This window comes from Leiobunum rupestre, chromosome 2, assembly GCF_980474605.1.
Source record: "Leiobunum rupestre chromosome 2, qqLeiRupe1.1.hap1, whole genome shotgun sequence".
Lineage (NCBI taxonomy): Eukaryota > Metazoa > Arthropoda > Arachnida > Opiliones > Sclerosomatidae > Leiobunum > Leiobunum rupestre.
In genome coordinates this window covers 78,003,136-78,021,264 of record NC_143385.1, presented here as the reverse complement: position 1 = coordinate 78,021,264, position 18,129 = coordinate 78,003,136, and the positions used below count along the sequence as shown (strand labels likewise).

Here is an 18,129-nt window from a genome sequence, read left to right as displayed (position 1 = left end):
GCCTAGCCGGACATTTCAGACCGAAACCCGAAGTACCTACGCCTCCGTCAGCTTGTGAAGTAAAAGAATATAGGAAGAAACCCGCAATCCGGCCGCCAAACCGTAGACGAGTAAATAAAGAGAATTAGAGAAAAGTGTGAATAAAGAAACGCGTAGTTGAATTTGCAAGTCTTCTAATGGTGACCCTTTTAATGGCTATCAAATCAGTTAGCAGAAAATGTAATAAAGTCTTAATTTCAAAACTTTACAAATTAAACTTTCTCAACCGATATTCCGTAGCGTTAGTTCAATTGTACAGCACCAAAGATATTTCATAATAAATTAATTACAAATCGAGAGTTACATGTATATGTCACGTGATATATAGATCGCTCAAGATATTGTGTTATTATTAACTCATCTAAAACTCAACATTATATATTAAATTTTAATCAGTCAAACGACAGGTTAATGACACAAATACTCAAAATGCGCTAGAAGCAAATTCATGAATCGAACGAACTTTCGATTTGAGATGACCAGATAATACTTAAGCGACATAGTTCATGTACAAAGTCTTGGTCGGTTGCTAATTTGGAAAAACGTTTCAATAAATCCATGAAACTGTTAGAGTAATGAAATTTCTCTTCAAGTGTCTTAAGGATATCTTCCCAATCTTGGTTCCTCGGATACTTGTCAGAGATAAAATAATCAAACGGTATTTCGTGGTTGACGTATTTCGACGTTTCGGCATCTTCCTCTCGGATGATCGATACAAAGCTATCCTTCGCTCCTAATACCGTATAAATCGCTGCAAATGGACCACCCAGCCCACCGTAAACCAAGGCATGATACGGGTATAACTGAAAAAGGTAATTGTATTTCAAAATGGCTAAAGGTCGTTAATTTTCTGAAAAAATTCACATATTACATTTGAACTCATTCATTCGCATATCATTGGCGTGATTGAAACATGTACCTGAATATTCTAGATAAGGTCACGGGGGAAGTACGTGAAGTGTTTCAAGGCATTCTTTAAGAGAGGTTAAGCCCGTAATAGAAAACACGTAGAAGCAAAACCAATTCGCACCAAAGTTAAGTCTACTCTCCTATATGTATGTAAATGTTTCAAGTTTTCAACACGGGCTTGACTTTTCTAATGTCTTGGTAATGGGCATCTTAACACCTACTGAGGTCCATACGTCCTTGGTTCCATAAATAAATGGCATATCAGATTTTTTTCAAAGTGAGTTTTAGTTTGCAACCCTAATCTCCCTTATTGGGCGGTCTAAAGGGCAACGAAACTGGCATTGAGAAAAATAAGTCGCAGAATCTGCTCAAACTGCACCGTGATAAAAAACTTATACTTTTACAGTAACACGCCAGTGCCAGTAGATCCAACCCTCCAGAGGTTAGCAATAGGGCGACCACTTTCCACATCGCACACAGCCGTAGGAGTAAGGATGGCTTATGTACCATCACCGACAAACACCAAGCCCGCAAGAGGGGTGGGGTAGGGCCAAGTGACCAGAACGCCACCCTTAAAAATATTAGTTCTTGTTTTAAAAGGCCCTTTAAAAATATTAGTTCCTGTTCTCAAAGATCCTTTAAAAATATTTGTTCCTTTTCTTAAAGACCCTTTAAAAATATTAGTTCCTGTTCTAAAAGACCCTTTAAAAATATTAGTTCCTGTTCTAAAAGACCCTTTAAAAATATTAGTTCCTGTTCTAAAAGACCCTTTAAAAATATTGGTTCCTGTTCTAAAAGACCCTTTAAAAATACTAGTTCCTTTTTTAAAAGACCCTTTAAAAATATTAGTTCCTGTTCTAAAAGACCGTTTAAAAATATTAGTTCCTTTTCTAAAAGACCCTTTAAAAATATTAGTTCCTGTTCTAAAAGATCCTTTAAAAATATTTGTTGCTTTTCTAAAAGACCCTTTAAAAATATTAGTTCCTGTTCTAAAAGACCCTTTAAAAATATTAGTTCCTGTTCTAAAAGACCCTTTAAAAATATTAGTTCCTGTTCTAAAAGATCCTTTAAAAATATTAGTTTCTGTTCTAAAAGACCCTTTAAAAATATTAGTTCCTGTTCTAAAAGACCCTTTAAAAATATTAGTTCCTGTTCTAAAAGACCCTTTAAAAATATTAGTTCCTGTTCTAAAAGATCCTTTAAAAATATTAGTTCCTGTTCTAAAAGACCCTTTAAAAATATTAGTTCCTGTTCTAAAAGATCCTTTAAAAATATTAGTTCCTGTTCTAAAAGACCCTTTAAAAATATTAGTTCCTGTTCTAAAAGATCCTTTAAAAATATTAGTTCCTGTTCTAAAAGATCCTTTAAAAATATTAGTTCCTGTTCTAAAAGATCCTTTAAAAATATTAGTTCCTGTTCTAAAAGATCCTTTAAAAATATTAGTTCCTGTTCTAAAAGACCCTTTAAAAATATTAGTTCCTGTTCTAAAAGACCCTTTAAAAATATTAGTTCCTGTTCTAAAAGACCCTTTAAAAATATTAGTTCCTGTTCTAAAAGATCCTTTAAAAATATTAGTTCCTGTTCTAAAAGATCCTTTAAAAATATTAGTTCCTGTTCTAAAAGATCCTTTAAAAATATTAGTTCCTGTTCTAAAAGATCCTTTAAAAATATTAGTTCCTGTTCTAAAAGATCCTTTAAAAATATTAGTTCCTGTTCTAAAAGATCCTTAAAAATATTAGTTCCTGTTCTAAAAGATCCTTTAAAAATATTAGTTCCTGTTCTAAAAGATCCTTTAAAAATATTAGTTCCTGTTCTAAAAGATCCTTTAAAAATATTAGTTCCTGTTCTAAAAGACCCTTTAAAAATATTAGTTCCTGTTCTAAAAGACCCTTTAAAAATATTAGTTCCTGTTCTAAAAGACCCTTTAAAAATATTAGTTCCTGTTCTAAAAGATCCTTTAAAAATATTAGTTCCTGTTCTAAAAGATCCTTTAAAAATATTAGTTCCTGTTCTAAAAGATCCTTTAAAAATATTAGTTCCTGTTCTAAAAGATCCTTTAAAAATATTAGTTCCTGTTCTAAAAGATCCTTTAAAAATATTAGTTCCTGTTCTAAAAGATCCTTTAAAAATATTAGTTCCTGTTCTAAAAGATCCTTTAAAAATATTAGTTCCTTTTCTAAAAGATCCTTTAAAAATATTAGTTCCTGTTCTAAAAGATCCTTTAAAAATATTAGTTCCTGTTCTAAAAGACCCTTTAAAAATATTTGAGTCGAGGAGAGAAAAAACCCCAAAAAACCGGGTCGGGTCGGGGTTTTTTGGAATATTTATTTTTAAGCATTTTCTAACTACAAAAGTGACAAAACTCATTCAAAAGTGTCACATCTATTTAAAAGTAAAACGAAAAACGAAATCAAAACAACGGCGAACGAGAGGAAAGCCTGGCACGACTTTTGTACCTTCGAACCTGAGAAATGGCTGAGATAATAGGTGTTTTCATAAAATCCCATCAAACAACTGCCTAGGAGGTGATATACTCTAGGAAGGGACTGTTTGTAGTCTTTGGTTTTTATTGATTTTTCGGGAAACATTTTGGCCAGCTTATTGACGTACATTCATGCGAGTCGCGCCGACGGTTTTAGAACCGGAACGTACTGAACTGAACTCCCATCAAAGACTGAGGGGGCCATTTTTGTCGGGGAGGGGGGAAACAACATAGCCGGATTTTATGAAAACACCTATAGGCTGGCTCCTTCCCCGTTTCGGTTGTAGCTAAGCGCTCGCTCGGGGATTTTTTCGGTTTTTTTTTTTGGATTTGGAAAATCCGACTAAAAAATAAAGCCCGACCAAAAATTTAACAACCCGACCCGAGTCGGGTCAGTGTTGAAAACCCGGAGATCCCCGACTTACCGGGTCGGGGTCGGGGTCCCCGTACGATCACTATCCTGTTTTAAAAGACCCTTTAAAATATTAGTTCCCGTTTTATGACGTGCTGTACGCGCAACAGCGCGTCATCAAAGTTGGCCGTGATAGGACTATGGCAGCGACCGATGGAGGCCGATTTTTCCGAGGTCACGTGCCGAAGTGGGTGGTGGAAAGACCTTAATGCCACGCGAGCCAACAGATCCCTACACTTACTATTACGTTAACCTGGGCCAGTTTTTACGGAAAGGGGTAACCGAAAAGCTCGGAGTGTAAACCCCTCTAACCAGCAGGAAAATAACTAACAAAATCAACGCAGAAAAAGAATCAGGCTCTTGGACACGCTACAGTTTATGCAGACTTTGCTAACTAGTTCTCTCCTGTTTTTGGTCGCCTTTAATGAACCTTTAAAATAAAAATTATTTACCTGGTTTCGTTTTTCTATTTGAAGAATATTCAGAAGTTTTTTCCCAACATAAAACCAATGATGTACTACTGGAGCTTTGCCACTCGTAGAACCGGACCAGTCGCTTTTTGACATCCAATAAACATAATTTTCATTGAAATATTTGAACTCGTAACTTTTAACTCCGCCTTTGCTTGAGAATTCAAATCTTCCAGTATGTGGTGCTTTCGCGTCTTCCATGACCACAACTGGAAAATCAATCATATATCCCGGTTCCATTATACAATATCCACGTCGTTTGCCACTCTCAAGGGTGAATTTCAAGACCAGGCTAGAATGATCCTTCAATCCACCAGTATCTGCTGCGGGAATATTATGGTACCTATTGGATAATATTTGATAGTAGATCAAAATTATCTTCTATGGCGTATTATATTTTTTATTTTTTTATAAGTATAGAATATTTGTCTTGGAGAGTAATATTTACTTCCTTATTCTGCTAATGTTGTTAGCTTGAAACATACTCCTTGGCAGGCTTAAAGCAAGTGACGGCTCGACGTGAAGTAGCTCTTTTTTCAATAAATGTCGCTAGTATTGAAATCAAAAAGGCGGCACTCATAGGTGCCCTCGCGTTGATTGGATCGTTTGTAAATTGGTCAAAAACATAAATTACAGCAATTATAAACAATATCTTTACATGAGATATATAATTTAGGTTAAATTCCACAAACTAGAGTATAAGTTGTCTAACTATAATACTCTACAATGGCTCTCTGAAGACGTTATAATTTGGCTATTTTGAAATTTAGCTTCCTTTGCCATAAATAGATGGCACCACGCTCTCCAGTTAAGTTGCGAGGTGGCAATGATAGAGCCGCCACTTGCTTTGAGTTAATTTGCCCATGAAAAAATAATGAGGGGGAAAAAACCGAGGGGCTAACCACTCTTAGAAAGTCTGTACACCGGATTACGCTTAGATTAGCACTGCCAAAGGTAGGGACTTCAAAGATTACGCGTAATCCCATTAGTACAGTCAAAGGTACGGCTCTGTACACCGATTACGCGGAGTGATCAGCCCCTCGGAAAAAACTTACATAATAAAATGATTTTCTCGCCTCTGCCTGTTTCATTTTGAAGGCCAAGATTTCTCGTAAGAGTTAAATAAACTTCTGTTACCTTTTTGGAATATCGGGGCTCTTGTAAATATTGGATGACACGCAGAATATGTAATTCCCCAGTTCGGGGTATTCGGTCTTCAGGTGCTTCAGAAGCTTTCTTCTCAAGTATAGTGCTCGCCCAGCGCAATTCTGGCTGTCCTTCTCAATCGACCCCTGATGCACCGTTTCGTAGAACTCCAGAAGAGGTAAGGTCTGCTTTTTGAATTGCTCGTAAAATCGAACCAGCGACGTGATGGAGTTGTAAGGATGAGTGCTGTGGTACTTAAGCATTATTCTCGTGACATCCGACAGGAATTTCTGAAAGTGCGAGCGAAATGGAAAGTGCAGAATCTCAATGGCGTCGTCACTCCAGATTTCGTCGCTCCCAAGCACTCTCTTGCCCATGATATCTTCTTGCATCATAAGTGGATTTCTTAAATGATTTCAAAGGAAAGCGTTTTAAAAAGGGACGATTTTGATTGAAATGGCATTAGAATTTGTAAAACAGTGTAGATCGAGGTAAGTTAATTGGTTAAAACTGAAATATTTTCCAAGGCACCAACTTAGGCAAAAGTCATCTAGCGACTTATAATGCCTTAAACAAGTGGCCGGGTTACAATGCGTAGGAGGATGGTGGCAAGCCCTATACGCCAAGTTAGCCAACAGCTCCCTACACTAACTAGTACCGTTAACCTCTACAAGTTTTTGTATATATTTTGTATCTTAAACTTCTTTAAAAAATTGGCTAACGATTCAATAAATATATTTTTCCTCTAAAACAATCTCAATAGGCGAATCTATAAAGTTATTTTGGGTCTTGTCAAACCTGTTATAATGGGAAAGAAAAGTGCGTGAGATCGCTACTACACTGCATAGAGAAGCTCGAGCATTTTCACACTCACTCCATGAAAGAAAAAATGTGTACGCGATGAAACTATATTCAGTTGCAGGTTAATGAAACTATATTCAGTTGCAGGTTAATGAAACTATATTCAGTTGCAGGTTAATGAAACTATATTCAGTTGCAGGTTAATGAAACTATATTCAGTTGCAGGTTAATGAAACTATATTCAGTTGCAGGTTAATGAAACTATATTCAGTTGCAGGTTAATGAAACTATATTCAGTTGCAGGTTAATGAAACTATATTCAGTTGCAGGTTAATGAAACTATATTCAGTTGCAGGTTAATGAAACTATATTCAGTTGCAGGTTAATGAAACTATATTCAGTTGCAGGTTAATGAAACTATATTCAGTTGCAGGTTAATGAAACTATATTCAGTTGCAGGTTAATGAAACTATATTCAGTTGCAGGTTAATGAAACTATATTAAGTTGCAGGTTAATGTAACTATATTCACAAGGAGGCATCCCGAAGTGTAACCCACCGATTTTGTTCATGAAAAATCCTAAAGGGAATTTATTCAATGGGCAACCGTTTTGCCATGGTAACGAAACCGTTAACCTCGACAAGTTTTTATGGAAGGGGAAACCGAAGGGCTCGGGGGAAAACCCCTTTAACAAGTGGGGAGAGACATAGCAAACTCACCGCAGAAGGAGTTCCGAGTTTTCACCCAGTGCCACAAGCAACGTGGTAATCTTGGCATTACCGGTTCTATAGGCTTCGAGCTTAGGAAATATAGCGCCCTCTGCCTTAATATCTGTGAACTAAATATGTGATGAAATAGCAGACGACTTTTGAATTTCAATGTTTATCGGTTGAAACTTTCAGCTGTATTGAGAGAATTTTGAACGAGCAGACAGCTTTCATATATTCCATTTAAAACTCGGTCGGTAGGCGGCGATACTTGTTACTAAAATTTAATCTACTCACGAAGCTTATACTTACCCTGGACTCGACAAACGAAATGGTTTTAGGTATGCCTCATTTTTAGTACTTAAAATAAATGATTACAACTGTTTTTAAATCTTCTCCATGTTAATTAATTAATCATCACTTTGAAATATAACGCAATAGACGCTATTTTCCAAAATTATATCCAACCGTAAACAGGCCAAATTCGAAATTCCCTCCGTCGATTTGCAGGAAATCAATTTCGAACTTTTTAATTATATTTTTACTTATATTTTATATTTTTAGCATTTTCCAAAATTTAAATTGGTCAGATTCCCATGTTATTTTCAATGGGAAAATTTCCATTTTGTGTTGTCAAAAACATTTTTGTTTGCCATGGAGACATTTCCCTTTAGGGTTTTTCAAGTAACATGAAGGTCTACCAAACCCCCGAGTTTGAACAAAATCGTTGTCTTACTTCTCGAGTCGTCTCCTTGTGAGTATATCATATTTACCGTATTTTATAAAAAGAGCAATTCACGAGTTAACGACGTCAATTAGTAACTTGAGTCACATTTTCCCGTTCCCCGTCGACTTTAAAGTTTCGCCTATTCGCGACCGAAAGTTTTTACCTCTCCGAGGGGACAAAGTCCCCTAGGAGGGGTTATACAACGACCGTGTCTGTCTGTGGGTGGGTCTGTGGGTGTGTCTGTCTGTCAGGACTGCGAACGCGTTCGCATTTTCGGTGCAAAGTGTAATCACTGCGTACGCAGTTTCTCAAAGGGTTGGCAAAACCACCGTGTGACGGTGAGCGTTAACGGATGCATTTGCGGTTTGGTTTGGATGGTGTTTTTCACTCACCGTCGTGACGGTTTGGTGTATAACGTTTTTGTAATGTTTATGCGTAGGTTGTGAGTGTTGAGTTTGTTGTGTTTGTGTTCTGATGGATGTGCATGTTGAGTCTGTTGTGTTTATATGGGCGTTTTCTCTCCAACTTCTTCTTAATGACTTTGGAACGGACCGAGTGCTGAGTATAATGCTACCTCTCAACGTCCAATGGCAGGGTTTCCACCAGTTGTACACGGTATTCGTCTTAGTATCAATTTGCGATCGCATCGGGCGGGATTTGAACCCGAGACCTCCTGATTGACAGGCGGACGTTCTACCACAGAACCACCGACACTTGTTACGCCTTATTGAAAATTAGACCTTCAGCTTTATCGGAAGCGTATTTAATAGAGTACGAAATTTTGGTTTAATTGAAATAGAATTGAAATTGAAATTATTGCATCGAAGAAATTCTAATTTAGCGTTTCTCTATTGATTAAAAACAAATGCGCCACCCAAGTTTCGAACCCAGACCATTCGGCTTGGCAGTCGAGCGCTCTACCACAGAACCACCGATAGCTGCTTAGATTCACTGAAATTAAGACAGGCATCGTAAGCATAATAGGTAATAAAGTCTTTTTTATTAATGAATTTATGAAGGCCTAATCTGGTATTTTTTAAAGGTTAAATCTTGTTTTAGCGCAGTCAGCCGAGATTAGAGGGTTAAAGGGTAGACCCTGTGGGTGGTCCACTTTCTTAACGACCTATATATAGTTCTGTTAATTCAAAGGAGATAATTTAACGTTAATTGCTTTAAGAGGTGGCAGTTAGTCAAGTGGCTCTCTGTGCTTTGTTGATGGTAAGGTTTTTGCTTCTTGTAAATACATTTGGTGTGGATATTTGGATATCTACGATTTCTAACGCAGTCAATGATTTCTTGGGTGTGCGAGTCATTATATGATATTGGAAATTGGACGGCATTGGTCTTTTTCATGTGGTATGCGTCACAACGTCAACAGGAAGTGAACGAGTCGTCCACTACCAGATATCTACGGTATCTTCATCAAGGGCGAGTGTTGAAATAAAATGAGCGTTAAAGATGCGGCAAGTATTTCGTAAGCGAGTAATTCCAAAAAGCCTCTGTAGATATTTCTTTCATTAAAATTTGCTTCGTATTATATTTAACTGATAAACTTGTTCTGTAAAAGGGTTTAATTCAATTGTGCATTGTTATAGTACGTCTAACTTACTGTTGTAACTACTTAACTTATGATATTCTGAATAAATTAAAATTGGTCGTTTCGTCTCAATTATTTTAATTATAATTAAAATTTTATACCGGGCGGGATAGAAATGGGTTAATATTTTTAACAAATAACTCTAAATTGCGGAGATATATCTTTAAGGGTTATCTCGAGAAATTAATACCACTAGGGACAATTCTACCGAGGAGAGGTATATTTTGGCTTGCCAACTTGTTTGGGTTGACATCGATGATCGATATCTAGATGAGTAGCGTATTAACAGCCAGTAGCGTAAATACATTTAACGGTACACAATTACGCGTATTAGAGGAGCATGATGGATGAAATAGACGGTTATATAAATGGATTGGAATTGTTATCCCTTTCAGCTACTTAAAAACTGGAAGCCAACTAGGTTGGCAGGAACGGTCACGTTCGATGGCCTGCGAGGTCTCCGGACCTAACTCCGATGGACATTTTCTTGTGGGGGTTCATCAATACACAAGTTTGAGAACATCGAAGATTTGCGTCACCGAATCATTGCAACCTTCGAACTTATCGTTTCAAAACAGGCTTCATCGTTTCAAAACAGGCTTCATCCTGCCCAAACATGTATCGCGGCAAACGGAGGTATCATAGAACTCACTTATAAAATTCTTATGTTTATTCGAATAAAATGTTCAATGAAATCTTTCAGACATTTCTTTCATTTACGTACAAAAATGCGAAGGCTATTGGCCCCTATGGACAGCTTGTTTTTTAACAGCTCATATCTTCGTGAAAAAGTGTTATTTTCCAATGAAACCAATTTCTTTGAACATTTTCTTCAGCACTCTACAACTTTCTCATTTAAAAGTGTTTTCTAGCACCTACCGGTGAAAAAATATTTTTTCCAAAAACCCGAAATTATTTCCGATTTTTCTGAAATTTAGGATTTAAAGCGATTCCACATTAGAAATAATACCCTGAAAATTTTGCAACTCTACCTCTTGCAGTTTCTGAAAAAAATGCCCAGTCAGAGCAATTAAAACACCCTGTATATAATGTGGAACTAAAAATGAAATGAATTTAAAAGGCAATCGGATCCAAAATTATAAGCTTGCGTAAATCAACGCCCAAAATCAGAAAAGGAGGGCTGTTGCGCCCCTGTTTACCTGACAGAGCTGAAACGTGCGCACAGTGTAGAGATATAGCAGTTATAAAGATTAAAAATGAAACGGAATTTAAAAGTCAATCGGATCCAAAATTATAAGCTTGCGTAAATCAACGCCCAAAATCAGAAAAGGAGGGCTGTTGCGCCCCTGTTTACCTGCCAGAGCTGAAACGTGCGCACAGTGTAGAGATATAGCAGTTATAAAGATTAAAAATGAAACGGAATTTAAAAGTCAATCGGATCCAAAATTATAAGCTTGCGTAAATCAACGCCCAAAATCAGAAAAGGAGGGCTGTTGCACCCCTGTTTACCTGACAGAGCTGAAACGTGCACACAGTGTAGAGATATAGCAGTTATAAAGATTAAAAATGAAACGGAATTTAAAAGGCAATCGGATCCAAAATTATAAGCTTGCGTAAATCAACGCCCAAAATCAGAAAAGGAGGGCTGTTGCGCCCCTGTTTACCTGACAGAGCTGAAACGTGCACACAGTGTAGAGATATAGCAGTTATAAAGATTAAAAATGAAACGGAATTTAAAAGTCAATCGGATCCAAAATTATAAGACTGCGTAATTGTTTTTAAAAAGTGTCTAAGGGGGGTCGGATGAAAGGGGCTGACAAATCGCCGCTAACTAATTTTAACCAGCGAAACTTAGTTTCATTTGGTAGAGGAAACCCTAGTAAATATATCTAAAAAAATGGTATTGATATATTTACTGGATAAAAAGATATGGAAAGTGTTGCAAATGGGGACGACAACAACCACAACCACAACAACACTCCACATCTATCTGACGAACAATAGTTCCATTATATATTTTGATAGGTTTATTTAAGAAAAAACGTTCTTATCATTATCACGATAGATCATAGGCGCAACCTCAGAGAAGCTAGCGCCGTTACGCTACCTACACTCTTTTCGGTCGCGAATTAAACCAGCTGATTATTATTATTATGATTATCATTACCATTTATTTTAATTTTGTATGTCACTATCAGTCATTTCCGGTCACGAGGGAATTAATTTCGAGCAATGGAAATATATGGAACCGAATGGAACAATAAAAAAATTGTAGCTCTTGACAGCTTAGAGAACGTGCTTTAAATATTATAGCGTTTTCCATGTGATTGCTCTCAATCCGTCTCTCACTCTGGGTGAGAGCAGGGATCACTAAACCCCTGGAGAGGTCCTGTGGGGTAGAAGCTACCGGCCAGCATAGTACTCTAATTCCCCCCAAATTCCTTTCCCCCTCCTAGTTTACGGGAACGGAGGTGGATACTGCGCATGCGCCGCAGAATTGTTAAATCGGTTCACGGAAATCTTTTTAAATGGTGGCAAGTTTAAAATGGTTTTTCATAGGAATGTGAAAGCAATGCTAGATACGAGAGTGAACGTTTCATGAGTAGTATTCAATTTGTGCCTTTTCCTAAACCGAAAAGAAATCTACAAAAGGGTCAGAAATGGATTTTTGCAAGTGGTCGAGATGATTTAGACCCCCAAATTATTAATAAAAGGCATTATGTATGTAGTGTCCATTTTTTGGACGAAAATTTGGAACCTGAGCTGTGGTCTCGAAAATATAATAAGAGAAATATATTGGTAAGAACATATATTTATGAAATCATTTTTTTCAATTATTTTTGCCTAATATTTATGTTTACCGCCTTCACTAAATAGGATCCGCTTGAAATCCCTTTGGATTTATCCAAATGCAAAGAAAAGCTAATCAATGAAAAGGAAATAAATAGCAATAAAATTAAGTACCAAATTTATGGAGCTAAAAATTATAATGGCAATGGCAAGTATAGATTTTTAGAAGAATTTACTTATGTAATTATTGTAAATAGGGTTTTTTGTTGTTAGACTTCAACAATGAATTCTTTCGAAAGTTTGAGGCTGAACTGATCCAAAGAACATCGATGGAAATGAAAACTTGTCTATTAGATGATGATGACGAATTATCGGTTGTTATAAATAATATTGCTGAGAATCCTTTCGAGGTCATCCTGACTAACGAAGTTATTAATCACCTAAGTACCTTATGTGGGAAGAATATAAAAGAAAAAGCTTCGTACATCATTCACACCCGGCATTTAAGAACAGACTGCGATTTTAAAGATTCAATCAAGAATATTTTAATGAAAATAAACGGTTATTCGCAACTGCAAAATGAAAAAAATATACTATCGTTAATATGTGGATTAGACGGTTTTTTGAAATTCTGCTTTGTATTTGGGCAGAAACAAAGGCAAAAGAAAATGTAACCCCTGGTAATTGTAAAAAGGTGCAAGGGCCTCAGACTCAAAGAATTATATCAGAAACTGTTCAAAAAGAGAAAGAAGATTCGGTTTTACACCACATTGGTGGATATATTCTTAGAAAGGTTTTGAAAAAATATGATGAGCCAACACTTTTCCAAAACTGCATTTTAAAAAACACTGACCAGACAGAAACATTCGCAAAATGGACTGAAAAACTAAGTAGAGGTGGGCTAGTCATGTTAACTAAAGCCTGTTTTGATTTTTTTAAAACATTGGATACTTTATCAAGACCTATATTTGAAGAACCACTAAATCCCCTAAAGTGCAATAAACCAAAAAAACCTAGGCTATTTGAAATTTTTAACAGTAATGAAGTAATCACTAAATGGAATTTGCTGTGGGGGCAAGAGAACATTGAAGAAATGAAGAGTACCCAAAAAATTGTTTTTGATACATTTTGTAATTGCCGAGGGAAAGCACTACAAAATTTCTATAGAAACAAGATGCAAATTAATCAAAGAGACACGCTAACTTTGAGAAAAAGCCTTTTGCAAGTAAAGTGCCAAAACTTATGAGTTGAAAGTAATAAAATCTTTATTACCACCATCTTTAAATAGTTTTTCATTTTTAGTTTTTCATATGATTAGAATTAGTTGTATTTCCGTTTGTAGGTTCTTGAATAATGGGTTTCATGATTTTGAACTTTCTTTCATTATAGCCAAAAGCTAATAGGTCAGGATTTTCATTACAGCCTCCAGATCGCCTATGTTTCCCAAAATGCTGCTCCAAAGGATCTTGGTTAAATTTGTCCGTAAAGACAAATTTTGCTCCTTTGTGCAGAAGAAATTTAGTAGCTCCAATAATGGAATGTACTATGGTAAAAAATTGTATTACTAAAAATTCTTAAATTTTTATAGTTTTCTTAGTTACCTGTAACATAAATTCCTTCGAGAGTTTCACGGCTGAGTTGCATTAAATGTTTCCCGTCTTCAGGTACATTTGAATTGTTGGCTTCATCTTCCCATTCTTTTAAGTAGCCTAAAAAGTCTACTTCAAGCCACTAAAAATAAACAATTATAAGATTTAAAATACTTGAAAGTTTTATATTATACCTTAAAGCGTCAATCCTCTACCGCCGTATAGGGGTCCAAATCTGGGTTTTTTTCTTCTTCCTTGATCAAAATTTCTAGTGTTTAGCATGTCAAAGAAACGGTTGAATAGCCTAATGAATTTCACTGTCTCTGACGCTTCTTCTCCAATCAGTTTCTCAATGGCACACGCAACAGTCTCACTAATAACTTGAGTAGCCAACTTAACTCGCATCGCATAAAATGGTCCCAATTCGATATGCTTAGCTGTGAGTTTGGGGCATAACTTCAAATGTGATGTTGAGTCCATCTTGTACATGTCTTTTACATGTGACCATAGAATGTGCTTTCCATTTTTTCCTTAATAATCTAGATTTCTTATTAGATCCACTGTTGGCAAAACAATTTCTTGCAGTCTTGATCAAATGCGGAGTATCCGAGATATAAAATACATCTCGATCCTCATTTGACATGGCATAGGGGTTTTTTGTTTTATATGAAATACCATTATTTTGGTTAGGGTCAGTGCTTAATTTAATTAATTTTTGGTTTATGGATGATTTGTCACAAATACAACTAAAACCCGAAAACCATTAATTTCAAGAACTTCAATCGCTTCCTGTATTATACAGTACAATTCCTCAGCTTTCATGTCATGACATGGAAAATATGCGAGAGAATGTTTGAAGTTGGTAGTTAGTCCTCTTACCATTAATGACATAACGTGGCTCGCTATTTGTAAATCTGAAGTTCTGGTTTCAAATTTATCTTCTTCAATTTCTTTCAGCTTATTTATAAAATTTGTCGAATTACAAAAACCAATCACCTCGCCTGTATTTGTTTTGTAAGCCAAGTCCTCTTTTATTTTCATCTCGTCTACTATTAAAGAAAAATACTTCTGGTGTTCTTCTACATTATCTAGGTCAATTTTGCATTAATTTCTTTAATAGCAACAGATGTAAACCCACTCTTACTGGAATAAACTACGGAATATTTGGAAAGTGTTCTTGGAGATGGCAATAATAAAACTTCCCGCAAAGTGTTATAAGCTCCTGTAGACTTGGTCTTGAGGTAAAGACACCACTTTATAATCGCTGATGGCCATATTTTTGGTCTTTTAGAATTTTTCTTAAGTAATACCGCTTGTTGTTTGAGTAGGAAGCCTAAAAACTTTTCTTTGCTGTCAAAAGCATTTTCATCCGCAATATTTCCAAATATATTATCTAATAAATCTTTGTTCTTTAATGTTTTGTGTGCGGTTGATAACTTCTTCGCTGTTTTGAGGCATTTGCTTAATTTAGCTTCAAGCCGCTGAACTTGTCCTTTTTGTGCCTTGATAATTTTTTGTTTACTTCTTAGAGCATTTTCTAAATCCTTCCTGTCCATAGTTGAAAATTTCCTAAAGCTTGGGTTTTTTCCAGTGCTTAATCGTTTCTCCTTTTTCTGTTCTTTGGATCTTAAGCCACGACAACTGTAACAGCGCACTGAGTTCATTTGAATTAACATGTCACATTTTTGAGAATGAAGCCGCTGAGTATAGAAGTTAAAAAATACACTATCACTTTCCTGCAAGTTACGCTTGTCACCCGTTAGAGAACCATCACATACAGCGTAAGAGTCTATTAACTTTAAAAGTTGTAAAAGGTCATCTATTTTGGTAATGGCTTCTGGGAATTGTACAGCTGACATAGCAGAGTGATTTTTTGAGAGTTGTTTTTGATGAACCAATATTTCTAGCTGCATATTTCCTAAAATTCGCACTTCAATAGATCCCAAATAAGATGTATTAGATTTATAGACACTCAAAGTTTCTAATTGGCTTTTACAAATAGACCAGGGAATATTCAGGGTATTATAAAAAGACTGATAAGCGGTAAATTTGATATAAAGATCTTCCAAATTATTCGTAACTTCCAAACTAGTTTCACAGTCTGGCCTGTTATTACAAGGTGACCTTAAAACCAACTCAGGTTCATTGTTTTCTCCTTTGGAATTAGATTGAATTTCCAATTCCAAGGAAGAATTTTCATTTGCAGATTCAGTTTTGTTGGCTGCGGCTATCTCGTTACTTTTGTCATCAGCAAGGCATATAATGAGTTTGCACATTATTTCAACATTAATATTTTCAGTAGCAGTTTCACATTCTAACTTCTCCATATGTGTAAATTTCTTTTCATGAAAAGGTACACGCGAAAAAATGGCTTCGAGCCATCTCGATTCATTATTGATCTGTCGAGACCTCTGAACGCCCAACAGCTATAAGTGAAACACGCGAAAATTGTACGGAGCAAATCCGTACATGCAAATGGAACATGAAATGTTTATCGTGCGTATGAGAACAGTCAAATGGTAAACTTTATTATGTTATGCATGGAGGAATAGTAACAGGAGAATTTTTGTCGAGGGAAGCTCTGATTTGACCCGTGATTTGAGTACCCCACAAGTGGGAGAGTGGGGTGGGTTGAAAACGTGGGGAGCGCATCCTGGGAAAATCTTCTTACCAAGCAGTCCCCTTTAGCTGGCGCCATCTAGATTAAAAGAAATACCTGGAAAGAAAAAACTTAAATTACTAATAAATTTAAATTATGCATTACTAATTAAATAGTCTTACCTCTTTCAATTCTTCTTTGCTGCACCTTGGTAGGTCTTTTTGAAATTTTAATTTTGTGATAATTATGATCGCTCAGCTTCATAACTACTATAACTAAATTTCTTGAAATATAAAAAAATTTAAAACTTCTGAGAAACAGTTACACGTTTTCAAACAACGCGTTATTTATTTTCGTGGATCACTTCTTTTAGTTGTGGAGAGATGGCGCGAAGTCGCGTTACGAACAACCCGCGTCCCAATGGGGGCTTCGGCCCCGCCGCCCCCATGGGATCGGCGCCACTGCAGGATAACCCCTTTTTTTACACCCCTCTTATTCTCCCGTTTGTGGGAGTTACTTGTTACGGATGGGGGCCCAGAATCATCGGACAAAAGTCCTCCTGTTACTAACTTACTATTCCTCCATGTGTTATGTGACAAAACCTTTTAGTAGAGTGGTCTGCTAGTTGGTCTGCTCTCACTCTGAAAGTTATCTCTCGAGTCTGCAATATTTTAGCGTATCTCCAGCAATATTCCTCGAGTGTACATATTTTATTGGATTTAATAATGATATCAATTACTAATATTGCTTAATGATTAATAAATGAATTTCTGAACAAAACGGCATTTTATTTATTTAACATTTTATACCTTTGGGTAACTCTTAATGTAAAAATACTTTTATCAAAGCAGTATGAAGGCAGATTTAAGGGGGGTGAGTTGACACCTACCAAGGAACAGATATTGATGATAATTTAGATTTAGATATTCCAAAAAGGTAACAGAAGGTTATTTAACTTTTACGAGAAATCTTGGCCTTTAAAATGAAACAGGCAGAGTCGAGAAAAATATTTTATTATGTAGGATATTTCCCACTCATTATTTTTTCATAGAAAAATTAACTCAAAGCAAGTGGCGGCTCTATCAATACCACCTGTATTATAAAAAGACCCCTGTTATTGGAGATGGCCATGAATCTATCCGATTCTTCGAAAAACGATACTTTAGTGGAGAGCGTGGTGCCATCTATTTATGACAAAGGAAGCTAAAATTAAAAATATCCAAAATATAAAATCGTCAGAGAATCATCGTACATAGCCTAGCTGATTATCATTATTATACAGTGTTATAGTTAGACAACCTATAAACTATTTAGTGGACTTTAACCTATATTATACATACCATGTAAAAAAATCGTTTTAATTTATGTTATTGACCAATATACAAACGAACCAATCAACGCAAGCGCCGCATTTTTTATTTCGACGCTAGCGACATCTATTCAAAAAAAGCCGCCACTTCCTTAAAAATGTTTTTTTTCTTTTTAATGCATGTAGTTTAGTTTTAGTTGTTATTCGCAACAAACATCACAGTTAGCATATGGAAGTTAAATGCCGTTATTTAAAACAATCCACTACAATTTAATCTTTTCTCAGTTTCCTATTACGGGTTCAAGACTCAAGTTTAAACAGTGTTTTAAAATCTACACATTTCCAGCAAATAAATATGTATATCAATTTATAAAAAGGTGAGGAAATAAACTACAATTATTTTCGAACATTTATGAAATATACTAAAATTTATTTTATGTTTTAAAGTTAAAATCTGTGTTTCAACTGTTTTGTTTTTTTAAAGCGAAAATAATTCCGGATTTGATTTTTTTTAATCTAGGGTTCCGCGGTACACAGTTTGGGAAACACTGCCATAACAGATCGGAAAACGTGGTAATAAACAATTCGCGA

The 18,129-nt window shown here is 35.8% G+C and overlaps 1 protein-coding gene across 2 annotated transcripts in view; it reads right to left on the bottom strand.

Annotated features, from left to right (window-relative positions):
- Window positions 1–364: 364 nt before the first annotated feature.
- Window positions 365–18,129, bottom strand: part of LOC149959072 (uncharacterized) — a 29,401-nt gene continuing 11,636 nt past the window's right edge. For both annotated transcript variants that reach the window (XM_090166409.1, XM_090166410.1), the window contains 3 exons: window positions 5,450–5,863; window positions 4,295–4,655; window positions 365–842 (listed from right to left, as the gene is read on the bottom strand). In XM_090166409.1, coding sequence (XP_090022535.1) covers window positions 486–842; window positions 4,295–4,655; window positions 5,450–5,853 — 1,122 coding nt within the window. In that variant the 5' untranslated portion in view covers window positions 5,854–5,863 and the 3' untranslated portion in view covers window positions 365–485. The remainder of the gene's footprint in view (window positions 843–4,294; window positions 4,656–5,449; window positions 5,864–18,129) is intronic.